Source organism: Coptis chinensis, chromosome 3, assembly GCF_015680905.1.
Source record: "Coptis chinensis isolate HL-2020 chromosome 3, ASM1568090v1, whole genome shotgun sequence".
Taxonomy (NCBI): Eukaryota; Viridiplantae; Streptophyta; class Magnoliopsida; order Ranunculales; family Ranunculaceae; genus Coptis; species Coptis chinensis.
In genome coordinates, this window is record NC_141458.1 from 104,548,652 (window position 1) to 104,562,891 (window position 14,240).

General features: G+C 33.9%; 3 protein-coding genes across 8 annotated transcripts; 2 read left to right on the top strand and 1 right to left on the bottom strand.

The window, feature by feature from the left end:
* The first annotated feature begins 7,755 nt into the window (after positions 1–7,755).
* LOC147512465 (uncharacterized) lies at positions 7,756–8,634 on the top strand. The gene has a single exon (XM_086599468.1). The coding sequence runs from the start codon at positions 7,928–7,930 to the stop codon at positions 8,477–8,479; it is 552 nt and encodes a 183-aa protein (XP_086455594.1). The 5' UTR covers positions 7,756–7,927; the 3' UTR covers positions 8,480–8,634.
* Positions 8,635–9,885: 1,251 nt separating this feature from the next.
* On the top strand, positions 9,886–12,325 carry LOC147512466 (dormancy-associated protein homolog 4-like). 6 transcript variants are annotated; one of them, XR_015214961.1, is made up of 4 exons: positions 9,886–10,247; positions 10,335–10,437; positions 10,532–10,627; positions 10,884–11,209. XR_015214961.1 is itself a non-coding variant. In XM_086595467.1 (3 exons), exons 1-3 carry the CDS (start codon positions 9,983–9,985, stop codon positions 11,400–11,402), a joined length of 393 nt encoding a protein of 130 aa, XP_086451593.1. In that variant the 5' UTR covers positions 9,886–9,982; the 3' UTR covers positions 11,403–12,325. The 6 variants fall into 6 exon arrangements, 4 of the variants coding, with proteins under 4 accessions (XP_086451593.1, XP_086451591.1, XP_086451594.1 ...); XR_015214962.1 differs by having other exon boundaries at positions 9,890–10,247; positions 10,338–10,437; XM_086595467.1 differs by lacking the exons at positions 10,532–10,627; positions 10,884–11,209 and adding an exon at positions 11,378–12,325.
* LOC147512467 (uncharacterized) lies at positions 12,265–13,867 on the bottom strand. Its single transcript, XM_086595462.1, has 4 exons — positions 13,671–13,867; positions 12,907–13,005; positions 12,682–12,801; positions 12,265–12,567 (listed from the first exon to the last, which is right to left on the bottom strand). The coding sequence occupies exons 1-4, from the start codon at positions 13,767–13,769 to the stop codon at positions 12,448–12,450; spliced, it is 438 nt and encodes a 145-aa protein (XP_086451588.1). The 5' UTR covers positions 13,770–13,867; the 3' UTR covers positions 12,265–12,447.
* Positions 13,868–14,240: the final 373 nt, after the last annotated feature.

A 14,240-nucleotide genomic window follows, 5' to 3' on the forward strand; every position in this document is an offset into this window, starting at 1 on the left:
TTGATTTGGGATTATAGATAATGGGTAATTGGGATGGCCTTGCGGCTGGTCTTGCGCCGCAATTGTTTCGCTGGTCTTGCGCCGAATATTTTGCACCTAAGATGTGTGTACGCCTTGCGACGAAGGCGCGATGAGTTGTCGAGGTGGTGCCGCAGGCGCGTCGAGGTCTCGCGGGCCGTAGGCACGGGCATACCCTAGTATATATATAATAGCAGTCCCTTTTCAAGGTCATTGGGGCTGTCCACGTAAGTAGGGGGATTAAGAAAAAATAGGAGAAAAAATAATAATAAGTAAGAGTCCCAATTATTTATGTTTCCTTTATATACTAAATCTCTTAAATAAGAGAAAAATAATAATAAGTAAGAGTCCCAATTATTTATATTTCCTTTATATACTAAATCTCTTTTCAAGAGTCATAATTAATTATGTTTCATGGTTCCTAATTTATACACATCCAAACAAAGAATAATAAGGATTAGAGAGATTCTCTTATTCAAGAGTCCTAATTAATTATGTTTTATCTTCCTAATCTATACACATCCAAATAAAGAATAATAAAGATTACAGGAGAGACTCTATTCAAATTAGGAGAAAAAAATTGTTGATAAAAAAGCTAGAGAAACAAACTGCGAGAAAAAAAACTAAATAGAAACTAAAAGTCTCAACTCCTGAACTTCTAAGTATCCCATATTCTCGAGTTCTTCAATTTACAACTATTGTGTTGATTTCAAAAGTCTTCTTTCTACATGTCTTCTTTCTCTACCTCCCCAGTATGTGCTAATTTCAAAAGTCTTATTTCTTTTGATTTGTGTTTACCATAAAGTTTGGAGTGTTAAGAGAGAAGGTAATGCAGGTCTAACATTAGTACGTTTGACTGTGATTTCCGATATTGACAAACCATACATTTAACGTATATATACTAACCCTAACTATTTATCAACTCAGTCTACTTCCTCATATAGAGAGACGGTTAAGTTATTTATTTTAGTCGTCACTATCTATATACTATCCACATACTTTAGTATGTTCCATAAGAACGTTAGTAAGTGGATCTAAAGCTTTAAACCTTACACGTATAGTTTCGGAGCTTTGAACTTCTCTTTCATATAAGCAATTCTTGATCAATAAATTTTTTTAAGTAACTATTTTCACTCACCTAATCTTCATCTACTAGCTGTATTTTATATAATGTGTTTAAGACTTATATTTCATCTTTTTCTGTAGTTATTATTATGCCCCATCCATGCTAACGGATAAACTTCTTTTGACATAATAATAAGATTTCAGTGCATCCTAAAGATGTAAATGTAGTTACTTTTGATGGATATGATAACCAAGTGTTTTTTTCCCCATATTCTATATTGTTTTTATTTGTTTCAATATGTGGTTGTTATTTTTTATTCTTCACTCTTAATTTTCTAAGAGCATTTCTATACCAATTCGTGCATGGGTAGACATCAATGATTCTATCCATAATATCTTTAGAAGTTGAAGTAATCCAAACTTACTTTCATGGTTGTTATTTGGTTATATTTGCATAATCTGATAAGCTCATGGTCGTTATTTAAATTTTGAATGAGGTTCTTGGTGTTAGTAGTGTACTCAAGTGGGAATGAATTATTTTGTACATGTTTAAGGTTTGTGTGTTAGTAGTTTGCATGCTGATGGTATTTTGGAGTAGATAAATTTCTAAGGGAGTGTTAGTGGCGCTGCCAGAAATAGGAGATTCTTACATGGAACACAAATAGGATATTCTTCAACATAAGGTGAGTTAGTAGATTAAATGAGGTTTTCTTATTTTTTAGGGTATGTTTTGTTGTATATATATATATATGGGGCAAGTTCCGTTTACAACACTTTTTATACAATGTTTTATACAATACCCCCACCGGACTCTTCAAAATGTTTTAAGGGCTAATTTTTTGTGGATAAGATGTTCTCACCATAGATATGATCTCCATAAAAAATCGGGTCCTTTGAACATTTCTAAGTTTGCCAAAAAAAATGGTTACAAAATTGATATTTCTGGATTGTTGATAAAAATTCATAGGTTGAGAGCAATTTTTCTCATGGTTAGGAGTTTTCAAATGAGCTGAATTTTTGTGGAAATGATATCCATGGTGTGAATATCATATATACGAGGAATCAAGGCTTAATTCATATTTTCAAGGGATATTGTATAAAACGTTGTATAAAAAGTGTTGTATAAAGAACCTACCCCTATAATAATAATAATAATAATAAGTAAACCTTGCAAATCTAATATGATATAACTGAGTTAGGTTGTGTTTTGTGAAGTTGTTGGACTATATATTCAAAACTTGAAACTGTATTTCTAAATTTTTTGGGCCCACTAATTTTATTGTGTACATGTCTGTTGGAACATTTGTGCCGTTCAGACTACCATTCTTCAAATGCATGCTTAAAGTAAAATAATGTAAACATACATGATAATATAGATATTTGAGGGAAACCAAAAGGTTCCATGATCATGTACCATAATAGTTGAGTAATATGCTCATATGGATTTATTTTCTTAAAATTGAAGTTCAGGCACATAACATAATTCATATTTGATATTTCTTAAAAATGCAAGGGGAGTCGGTTTCCCGTTTTTTTGGTTCATAAGTTAATATTTAATGTTTCTTAAAGTTAAAAAATGAGATTCTAGCGTTTTTGATTGATTAGTACGTTTGATTGATTTTCTAACCGATTGTTTTGTATGTTCTTAGATTGGTGTGCTATTAATCTAATATAATCATGATTTTCTTTCACATGCGTTTTTTTACTATATTTTTGTTAGTTTTTAAGCTACTTCATTGGTACTAGAAAATAAACTTTACAATTACAAAAGGAAGGATTTCTTAACACTTAGTTTTGTTTTTGTAACAAATCCTTGTCGAAGAATCTAAAAAGCATCACATTTTGGGTATGAATTTGAAGGTCTTAGTTTTCAAAGTCATGACTTAGTCCTGAAGATTGGACGACTCATTGATGCTTATCTAGCGAAAATGATAGTTGATCTATATCTAGATCTATGGAAATTCATTGTTATCATTGAAATCTTCTTTGGACTATGTGTGAGTTATTGATGATGGACTCTACATGCTAGGGCTAATATATATTTAAATGCAACTTATCCAACTTTTTGTTTTTGTTAGTGGTGCCGTCTGAATTCATTTCTAATATAGAGTGATGCTGTGATTCAGTGTTAATTCGACTATTTCTTATGTTTTACTTCACTTTAATTTGTGATGGGGTTCTAATTAGGTTTGTTTTGAAATTTTCATGTGTTTTAAGAGTGATTTTTTTTTTGTAAATTAAGTATTTATTTGCTTTCTATCACGTACCACATTCCACATTTGTCTCTTATGGTTTTCAAATATTAAACCATGAAAAGGAGTACCTGAGTTTTTTTTGGAAAAAGGGTCATTAAATCAATAAATATATCAGTGCTTACGCTCTTTACGTGTTAACATGAATTAGCAAACGATGAACATTCTTATTATTTGTTTTGAGGACTGTACATAGCGATAAATAGAAGTTGGTATTACACACCAACTTTGATAATTATCAGGAAATCAGAAACTGGACACAAATGCATTGAACCAACCTCAAAAAATAATTAACGGGAAATAGGATAACAATGAGAAATCGCAAGTTGGATGCAACAACATTGAACTAACCTCAAAGAATAATTAAAGAGAAATCGGAAAATGGATGCAACATTGCATTGAACTAACTCAAAATAATTAACGGGAAATAGGAAAATGGATGCAACACTGCATTGAACAAACCTCAAAGAAAAATTAATGGGTAACCGGAAAATGGATGTGAGTGCATCAAACTAACCTCAAAGAATAATTAACGGGAAATCGGAGACTGGATGCAACACTGCAATGAACTAACCTCAAAGAATAATTAAAGGGTAACTGGAAATAGGAGACTGGATGTAAATGCATCGAACTAATCTCAAAGAGTTATTAATGCAAAATCGAAAAATTTGATGCAAATGCATTGAACCAGCCAACGTCAAAGAATATTAATGGGAAATTGGAAACTTGAAGCAAATGCATTGAAAAAACCTCAAAGAATAGTTAACGGGAAATCGGAAATTGGATGCAACATTGCATTGAACTAACCTAAAAGAATAATTAACGGAAAATAAAAAAATTGATGCAAATGCATCGAACTAACTTCAAAGAATATATAATTAGTGAAAAATTGGAAACTGGATGCAACTGTATTGAACTAACGCCAAAGAAAAGTTAACGAGAAATAAAAAACTAGATGCAACTGCATAAACTAACCTTAAAGAATAATTAACGGGAAATCAGAAACTTGATACAAATGCATTGAGCTAATCTCAAAAAATAATTAGTGGGATGAAAATTGAAAATTGGATGCAAATGTAATGAACTAACCTCAAAGAATAATTAACAGTAAATCAAAAACTGGATGCGACACTGCAATAAACTAACCTCATAGAATAATTAACGAGAAATCGAAAACTAGATCTAACACTGCAATGAACTAACCTCAAAGAATAATTAACAGGAAACCAGGAACTGGATACAAGTGCATTGAACTAATTAACCTCAAAGAATAATTGAAAGACAATTGGAAACTGGATGCAAATGCATTCAACAAACCTCAAAGAATAATTAACGGGAACTCGGAAATTGGATACAAATGTATCAAACTAACCTCAAAGAATAATTATCGGGTAATCGGAAACAACATGAAACTACATCAAACTATCCCCAAAGAAAAATTAACAGAAAATCGGAAAGTGGATGCAACTGCATCAAATTAACCTCAAAAAATAATTAATGGAAAATTAAAAACTGGATGCAACTGCAAGAAACTAACTTTAAAAAATAATTAATAGAAAATCAGAAACTGGATGCAAATGAATGGAACTAACCTCAAGGAATAATTAACGTCAAAGCGGAAACAGGATGCCAATGCATAGAACTAATATCAAAGAATCATTCAAGTGTAATCAAAAACTGGATGTGAATGCATCAAACTAACGTCAAAGAATAATTAACTGGAAATTGAAAACTAGATGCAAATACATTAAACTAGCCTAAAAAATAATTAACGGGAAATCGAAAATTGGATGTAAATGCATTGAACTAATTAAACTCAAATGATAATTAACTTGAAATAGGAAACTGGATGCAAATGCATTGATCTAACCTCATAGAGTTATTAACGCGTAATCCAAAACTAAGTGCAAATTCATGGAACTAACCTCAAAGAATAATTAACAAAAATTGAAGAATGGGAAATCAGAAACTGGATGTGATTACAATGAACTGATCTCAAAGATTAATTAACAGAAAATCAAAAACTGGATACAAATGCAATGAACTGATCTCAAAAAATATTTAACGGAAAATCAGAAATTAAATGCTAATGGATTGAACTAACCTCAAAACATTGTTGTTTTATGTAAAGTGAAAATGTCTCAACAAGTATATGATTGGGAATGACTTGCTATTTAAGTATATTCAATATGAATTTCACTTCATTGGGCATTCTCACAAAATTTTTATCAAATTTCTATTATTAAATAACAAAAAGAACTCGAAGGGTTTTTATAAAAACTCCGTTATTGTTGTTGTTATTATTATTATTATTATTATTATTATTATTTTCTGGAGTGTGATTTTCATGTTGCAAGAAATTTGGATGAGTGACCGATGTAATATTCATATCTCATAAATAGATCTATCTACATAGTTCAAATATTTTTTAGAATAATTTAATATAACGGTACCCGTTAGTAGAACGGGTTAGAAAGCTAGTTTTAACTCATGGAAAGGAAAGGAAATAAAATGGATGGTCCACTGTGGAATGGAATAGAAAGGAAATAATTTTAAATGGTATGTGTTTGGTAAACTGGGGAAAGGAAAGTAAAAACTGGGAAAAGGAATAATCATGTTTGTTTGCAAAAGCTATGGAAATGAATAATTGTATTGTTGAGTGGAGTGTATTAATAGTAAGTCTCTATCTATCTATTTTCTTTCCTTTCCTTTCCACAAAATTTTCAGGGGTTAGCTAAGGACACAAAACCTTTTCCATTTGTTTCCATATGGAAAAGCCTATTTCCTTTCCATGGGTAAACAAACGCCTTAAAAACTATGGAAAAGGTGGACCACTCTTATTTTCCTTTCCTTTCCATAGTGTTTCCATCATAACAAACACGCCCTAATTATTTTACGTATTCAGGCATGATGAAACGAGAGATTGAGATTTGTGAGGGTTATTTTTCGGTCTTGCACTCTCTCCCATATCTCTCCCATAATACAAAATATCACGATATTTCGCGGTATTTATTATAATATTTATCTAGATTTCAGAGAAAGATATATAAATATCACGATATATCGCGATATTTATTGATATTTATCTAAATTTCAGATAAAGATATATAAATATCACGATATGTTTAAAGATATATACGACTGTAAATATCAGTGATATTTCAATGATATTGCAATATTTATGATATTTGGGGATTTTTTTGATCTTTTGTTTATATAACAATTTTATTTAATATTTACCATTATATTTTAAATAAATATAAATAATGTATTATGATATATCAAGAAATATTCACAATATCTACGATATTTTAAATATATCAACGATATTTGCATGTGAAACAATGTCAAATATCCCCAAAAAAGATAATATATCCACGATACATATTGAAAATTTGAGTATTGATAAATACTCATATCCTGATATTTTGTACTATACTATCTCCTTCCAATTTAAAGATACTATATATGGCCATATCAAGGTTGCACGAGATGCTCCAAGCATTTTTTTTTTTTTTTTTTTTTGTAGTTGCCTTTTGCCCTTTTATGTACATGTAGTGTACATCGACAAATCATATTTGGCAGCAAATTGTTTTAGTTTTGAGAGCGAGCCAGCGTGATATTTTAAAACCAATTTGGATAAATTGTTTTGTTCCTTCAATGACAACCTCTCTTATATGAACTTGGTGTTAAGAAAATAGGGAAATTTGAAACGAAGAATATAAATTCATAATGAAATATTAGTGTAAGTGTGCAATTTTGGGAGTGTTTTTATGGGTGTGTCCAAAATCACCCATTTTTTTAATTTAAATGTTTCCAATTTAATTGCCTCTATTTTCATATTTAAACTGAATTTGTAGAGTACGATATAAACCACTGTATAAACTGTTGTATATAGATCCCTGTATATTATCCATCTTATAATGATTAAGTCCTCACTTTTTTTTTTGGGTACGTTTGCTCCTACCTTCTAGACCATGTATTTTCCAGGTCTTTTCCTGAGCATATATGATGAAGCCGTCAAATTAACTACCAACAGAAGAACGACACATAATACAACAATTTCACTTATAACACTGCTCTTTTAGTGGCCCTGAACAAATTTGTTTTGGCAATCCAAGATGAGGGACGAAATCAGACGAAAACAACCACGTGATTATTACCACTATCTGGCCCCACATGAAAACACCAAATCATCATAACTTTGTCTTTGCCCACGTCCTCAAACTCCCCTACTCCTCGTATCACAACCCCAAGTACTCACCCCAAATCCGTTTAGTGAAACGTGTATAAAAAAAGTTACAGAATACTGATTTTGCACGTGTCGAAAACTGAGGTAGCCACTTCTGTTTTAGTTCCTGGTCCTGGAATCATGGAATAGGTTAGAGTCAGCAAGTGGTTTATCAGTTTATGTGCTTCAGCATCTTCGCACAACGATTCCTAGCATCTCGATTAGATACCTTGACGTAAAAATAATACCAATGGTTCAGATTCGGGTTTATTCCTTCCAACTCTCTCTACATAAAACCAACCAACCAACCCTCACAACAAAAACCTGAACTCAAAATCCAATCTCTCTTAGTTAGCTTGCCATGGACGTTTTAGAATCTCAGCTTGAAGCTATTTTCTTCATCAACCACTTGAGTCTTGATTTCTTAACCATCCTTGCAAGCAGTTTATGGACTTGGGTTGCTGTTTTAACCGCTACGGTGAGTTTATGGAAAATTCGAGCCGTCGGCGTACACGTACACTCTCCTCAAACAAAGTCAGATGCTTCTCACGAGCAACAAATCCAAGAAGAATTGCAAAAGACAATAATTGAATCGGTGCAGCATCGGTCGTGCAACACATGCACTACTAGTGTTTTAGAATGTGAAGTCGATGGAATTACGAAAGGGAAGTTTGTTATGTATTTCAAGGACAATGCTGACGATGAAATATCTACGGAAGCTCAAGGTATAGATGAAGAAAATATTTACAGTTGCGTTAAGGATGTGACAAGTTTTGAAGGTTGCGATGTTATGTTTGTTAAGAGAAGTTGGGATTTAGGGTGGTATCGGTACCAGGACTTAACGGTTTTTGATGGAAACGTCGTTAAGCTATGGGACGATGACAGAAGGCCGGGGATGTTCTTTGTCAGCTAGGTAGAGTTAATTTGATGGTACGTAGATTTGCTTAGATATGGATTATTGAAAATCTTAGATATGGATTATGATCAATGATCATATTTTTGTATATATATTGTTGGTCTGAATTGATGAAGGACCTTCTACTGAAATGCTAATTGTTTAGTGAATTAGACGTGTTGTTATTGCTCATGATTTTGTTGCATTGAATGACTAATCGCTATGAATCTTTTTCTGTCCCGCAATATTCTTCCTAATAGCTAGGAAAACTAACATGGACAGATCTAAGCAGTTCAATTCTGAAAACGCAACTGCCAATATAGGTTAATTATTAGATTTATTTAGAAATTGGCATGCACTGATGCTTCGTGACATTTTCCTAGCTAGAGAGTCCTGGAGGATGAGGTAATAAAACTGTAAAATTATTTATGCAAAGTTGCAAACAATTTGCAAATACGTGATAACCTTGGTGGAAGAAAATTTATGCAATTGTAATGAGCATGGATATGATATGGTAGTGAAATGCAATGGGCTGCTCTCTAATAAATCGTTAACTGATACAACGTGACCGTGAACTAATATATGCCCGGTCTTACTTATTATCTAGACTCTAATAGCGTGCATTTGAGCTATTCTAGTGTCAAAATTTCCATGTTCTGGCTCGACGGATTACACAGAAACTTAGAGGTAAAGATGATGAGCCTACCCCTTAGGAAACCAAATTCTGAAAAATGGGAAACCGTCAGTAGACTCAACTCTAGGCACGTTGGTCGATGGTTAGCCCAATCCAATTTCACATTAGGGATTTAGGGATATGTTTGTGTGCTATTGAGCTATTGGACCAAAATATATCAGGCTAAATTTCTATTGGACTCTACAATATAGGGTCCGTATCCTAAACCATCTGATCCCATTTAATCGGGCTGACCCCAACCCATTGACAAGCCAGGCCCTCTGCATATCAATTGGCTAAAAACCCACGGTCCTACCTAATGGGAGAGGTTAGGTAAAGACATTAGTGGAAGAAGCACCACCACTGTCACGTGATATGACATCAGGCCCCACCAAACTTGTTTATTATCCACTTGTCTTACTCTTATCGATCTTATCCATGACGTGTCCACTACTTTTCTAATACCAACTTACCCGGTCAATGCTTCCCATATTTTTAGCAGCCCTAATATCCAAAAGAACATCAAATTTAGTTTCAGCCCATACAAAAACCAGCCACGTGTAAATAGACACGAAAGTTTCTCCACATTTGTATACGTGTCAGCTCGCTATTACTCCAGTATCTAATTTAACTTGAGCAAAAAATAGATACCCAAAATATTGGTCCAAATTACTATCAATCCAGGCTGTATTTCCTATTATTGGGACCCACCACCTGAACTAAATCTATCTATAAATCCACAAGCTCTCTCTGGGCTTCAAAATACTTTTCCGATATATCGGGTGTTTCTGTGTATCGGTTCCGTTTAGAAGAGCGTTTCGGAGATCTTAACCTCCTCCTTTTTAGAGATGGGTCTCCTTGATAATTTCTGGGACGATACAATTGCTGGTCCAAAACCTGAAATGGGACATGGAAAAAAGTTAAGAAAATTTGATTCACTTCCAGCAGCTAAAGGAATAATGGTTCCAATATCAGAAGATGTTCCCATCTCTCGTAGTATTACAATTGTTAAGCCTGTAATTAACACTAATAATTTACGTAACTTTCCGGCCGATTCGGGTTCTCTTCCTTCTTCTCCTGCTGGTTCTAGCACCCCTACTTCTCCTTTCTCACGTACGTTCCCGTTTTCTCTGCTTTTGAATATTTATTTTGTTTTTTGTTACATTTGTTTGTTTATTTATATGTTTATATGATGATTAGCAGCGAGAACACCAAGATCGGATATGAAAAGATTGTCAAGGAGGAAAACGATGTCAGAAGCGTTTGAACGTGCAGAGCCCAGAAGTCCTACTGTTTACGATTGGTTAGTCCTTTGCACTTTTTCCCGTGATCTATTAGTCATGAGAAGGTTGTATAATCATCTGTCTAAAATTGTCGTTGGTTGTTGATTTCTTTAGGCGACTGTTTTTGTGATCAAGATGACTTTGAAATTATCACCACTTTAATACAAAAAAAAAGTCAACCCCGGATTGCTGGAACACTGCTGATCTACGGTTAATCATTTTATAATCATGCACTAAAGTTGTGAAATCCTGTAGATCTGATCATTTATGGCAAAATTTGTGATCGCCTCATATGGAATTATGGACAGTGTTTTGCTACTCAAGTATGAAGTGTAAATTGATCAATATCCGAATGAGATGATCTCAAATTATATAGATGTGACTATAGTTATGGATAAAATATTTACACTTTCTAAGATCTTTGCCACGGACGATGCTCTTAACAAGTTGCTATCGTTTGTTGCAGGGTTGTGATAAGTGCTCTGGATAGCTAATGTATTAAATGGTTCTAGGGAGAAAAGAAAAAGGAAGAAAAAAAATGATCGGCATGACGTTTTGTAGATAGAGAAATCTGAAATATATGATCTTTATATTACCAAGCCACCAATCATCTTCTGTACATAAATAATGTGTTGGGTATGTCTTGGTTTTGTATTTCTCATCTTATGAAGATGATTTTGTAAAGATGAGTGCGTGTGTATATAATGTTGAGAATGTAAGCTTGTCCAGTTTTGGATGTTGAACTGTATTAGTTCTTATCAATGAAATCCATATGAAGTCTTTTTCTGCTCAGTAGTTTTTTTGGTAACATGCATCAGTATCTTGTTACTGTTGGACTAAGTTCGGTGCATCTTTTCTGTTCTTGATTGTTTCAAAGAGCAATAACAACTGGACATGGAATGAGATCTTACCATCTTACATAGGCTTGAGTACTGATCACACTTTTCCCCGTTTTTTCAGTCGCTGGATTTGGTTTAGGTTTTAATGTAATCCGGTGGTATTTGTTAAGAATGGTTTTTGTCAGTGTGGACTACTACTTTAATTCATCAGATGACTGGGCACTGGCAACAGTTAGTAAGGGATGCAACTCTGCTAATTTTGTTGTTGTTGTTTGCTAGAAGCGCTTAGCATTCTAGCTTTTACTCGGGAGATTTTCCAGATGGTCTCTTGGAGAACAAGTATTGCCTTCACGTTTGTTATAATTCAGAAAATATGAAAACCGTTTGTGCCAATCTTTTGCTTACTTGCTGGAGCCTGCACGTACTATTGCACCCTTTATTACCGCCCTAAAAGTGTGAACATTTCGAGATCCTGGCGTGACTTTTGTTGCAAGGAATTGCGTATCCAAAACTGAGAATTCTGTTGCATGATTGCATCCATCTCTGATGTATTTTCTAACTCACTGGCTGCAGTAAGTAGTAGACACAAATGGCCGGAATTCTGCCCTGATGAGAAATACTGGTGAACCCCCGGGCAAAAGCCAAGAGTCAAAAGGATCCAAAGAGTGTTGGCCCCCAAACACTGCTTCTCACTGATTACTGCTAGACGTGTTTCATTGCACTGATCAAAATATAGTATTATGGTTCTGTTAGGGTGTTATGTTAGCGACGAACAAAGCTTTAGAAGTCGGAATATCTCTCTTTACACGTGGATCCAACTATCAGTATCTCTCTTTACACGTGGATCCAACTATCATTTGGCATAGGCAGTTATTGAAAGTGTGGCCTACCCAATTGGAATTTGGAAGTTCAAAAATCTTCTTATGTAATTATTTTGAGTAAAGCTTTTGTGCTCCATGCCTCCGTGACGAGATACACGTTGAAATGTAAAATGCAAAGCGCCAAAAATGAATTATGGAGTCATGATGTCCTTGATTGAGAAAGAAATACAACTCTAAAGTTTGCATTATTTGAGAGTCTCCGTTGCAACGAAAAAAGCTAGAAAAAACATAATCTCAACAAAAATCCTCACCCAACACTTACTGAATTGATTACACAATATAACTGGTACAATTTCTAGACTTTTGTGGCCTAAGCTGCCTTCACTGTCTCAATTAGATCAGCAGCATCTTGAACAGTTGCAATGCTTTCTGCCGCTCCTTCTCCAATTGATACTCCAAACTTCTCCTCCAAAGCCATCATAATTTCCACCTGATGAAATAATAATCTTCTAAGTCAAATTGACAACAATGTAGTTCAAATTCCGATATTTTTAGAATAATTAAAATGGAACGTATGTGTTATCTAATTTATAATGAGAAATACCGTGTCCAGAGAATCAGCTCCCAAATCAGCAAACTTGGTTTCAGGAGTCACAGTGCTCGCATCAACAGATAATTGGTTCGCAATCATGGTCTGGACAGTTGATAGAGTCTCTGGTTTAGCCTGCAACCATTGTGGTAATTTAGCTTAGTATAGATATTTCGTGTAAATCGAACATGAAACATATACTTCATATTCTCATGAAGTATAATTTTCTTTTTTACTTACTGCGGAACATGTAATTCTGCTCCTGGAGCGATTAGAGAGGGGAAAAGATTGCTTTGCTGCTTTTGTGGTTAGCTTTAATCCACCTGCCAAGGAACCTCTCTACACGTTTTGAGTTTCACATCAGCTCTCTATACATTTCAAGTATATATAAATTATACACAATACACTATGCTATAAAGTATAAACTACAGTTGGAATTGATTTTGATTAATCTGAAACGTTAAATTAGATCCTAGTTTAAAATGTATCCCTGAGTTTGATCTAAATAAGATCCAACTCATGTTGATCTATCTGCTCCAGTTCTAGTTATAGTTGTCTTTCCTATATCTGGCCCTTAATAGGGTACTAAAGTGAACTCGAGCAAAACTGAGTAACTGACTGATGTGTGTCAAGTATCATGATTAGTGCGGGTAGAAGAAATTTGGTTTGGGCGCATTTCTGTTCCACATGATTCGTGCTCGTAAAATGAGTGTCATGTATCGCAACTGACGCTCACTCCCTGAGTGCATCCTTCTGGTGAACTGAGGGTTTGATCAGTTATAATGTGTTGAATATTTTGTAGGCGTCATGAAACTATTTTAGTACGTATTTCCAATAGGACTTCATTAAATAAAAACATGGATGTGCTCCTATGTGGCATTATGGCTATATCCATATTATGAACTATTCAATTTAGATTTAAATAAAGGGAGTTTATAACAGGTATCAATAAAAAACATTACACGCACTTATACAGACACAGAGATGGTGAATGTGATACTTACAACGACAAGGAAGTTTTGTTGGCAAGTAGTACCATTGATCTTAGGAATGGCAGAAATGGTAGCCAAAGGAGCAGGAGAGATTGAAAGGAAAGCAGCCATGATCTTAATGAGAAGCTTTGAGAAAAGATTGAGTAAAATAAATGTACTCAAAGACTTCTGCAAGCTTATTAAGATTATAGGAAGGGAATCAGTTGCGTTCTATATATACAAAGCTTCTTCAGAATATATAAATTGTTTGGCTTCAATGAAAGGTGATAGAACCAAGGTTTTGGTGCATTTTGAGTCCATAATCTTGACGGTCTATACTAAGTGTTGTGTCTTTTCCGATTTAAAAAAAACTTCCAGCATCAAACCAGTTTCGATTGGAAATCTCAATGTAGTTTTCTGTCACAATTTTGATTTTTCTCATTATTTCATCTTGCTTGAATAAATGCCAACAAGACCTTCAATAAATTTGATTATGAAATTCCTCATTCTAGTCCAAGGGCTAGCTGATCCCCAATTCCACATACAAAAAAAAAAAAAAAAAAGTCCAGAGGACCAATTTTGGGGAAAAACAACTCTAGAATA

Bases quoted from the DNA above. Each gene is read 5' to 3' on its own strand.
- LOC147512465 (XM_086599468.1), top strand. From the start codon at position 7,928: ATGGACGTTTTAGAATCTCAGCTTGAAGCTATTTTCTTCATCAACCAC.
- LOC147512466 (XM_086595465.1), top strand. From the start codon at position 9,983: ATGGGTCTCCTTGATAATTTCTGGGACGATACAATTGCTGGTCCAAAA. The intron at 10,248-10,334 runs GTACGTTCCCGT...TATGATGATTAG, and splicing joins CCCTACTTCTCCTTTCTCAC to CAGCGAGAACACCAAGATCG. The intron at 10,438-10,883 runs GTTAGTCCTTTG...CGTTTGTTGCAG, and splicing joins AGTCCTACTGTTTACGATTG to GGTTGTGATAAGTGCTCTGG.
- LOC147512467 (XM_086595462.1), bottom strand. From the start codon at position 13,769: ATGGCTGCTTTCCTTTCAATCTCTCCTGCTCCTTTGGCTACCATTTCT. The intron at 12,802-12,906 runs GTAAGTAAAAAA...CAATGGTTGCAG, and splicing joins GCAGAATTACATGTTCCGCA to GCTAAACCAGAGACTCTATC. The intron at 12,568-12,681 runs GTATTTCTCATT...TTATTTCATCAG, and splicing joins GAGCTGATTCTCTGGACACG to GTGGAAATTATGATGGCTTT.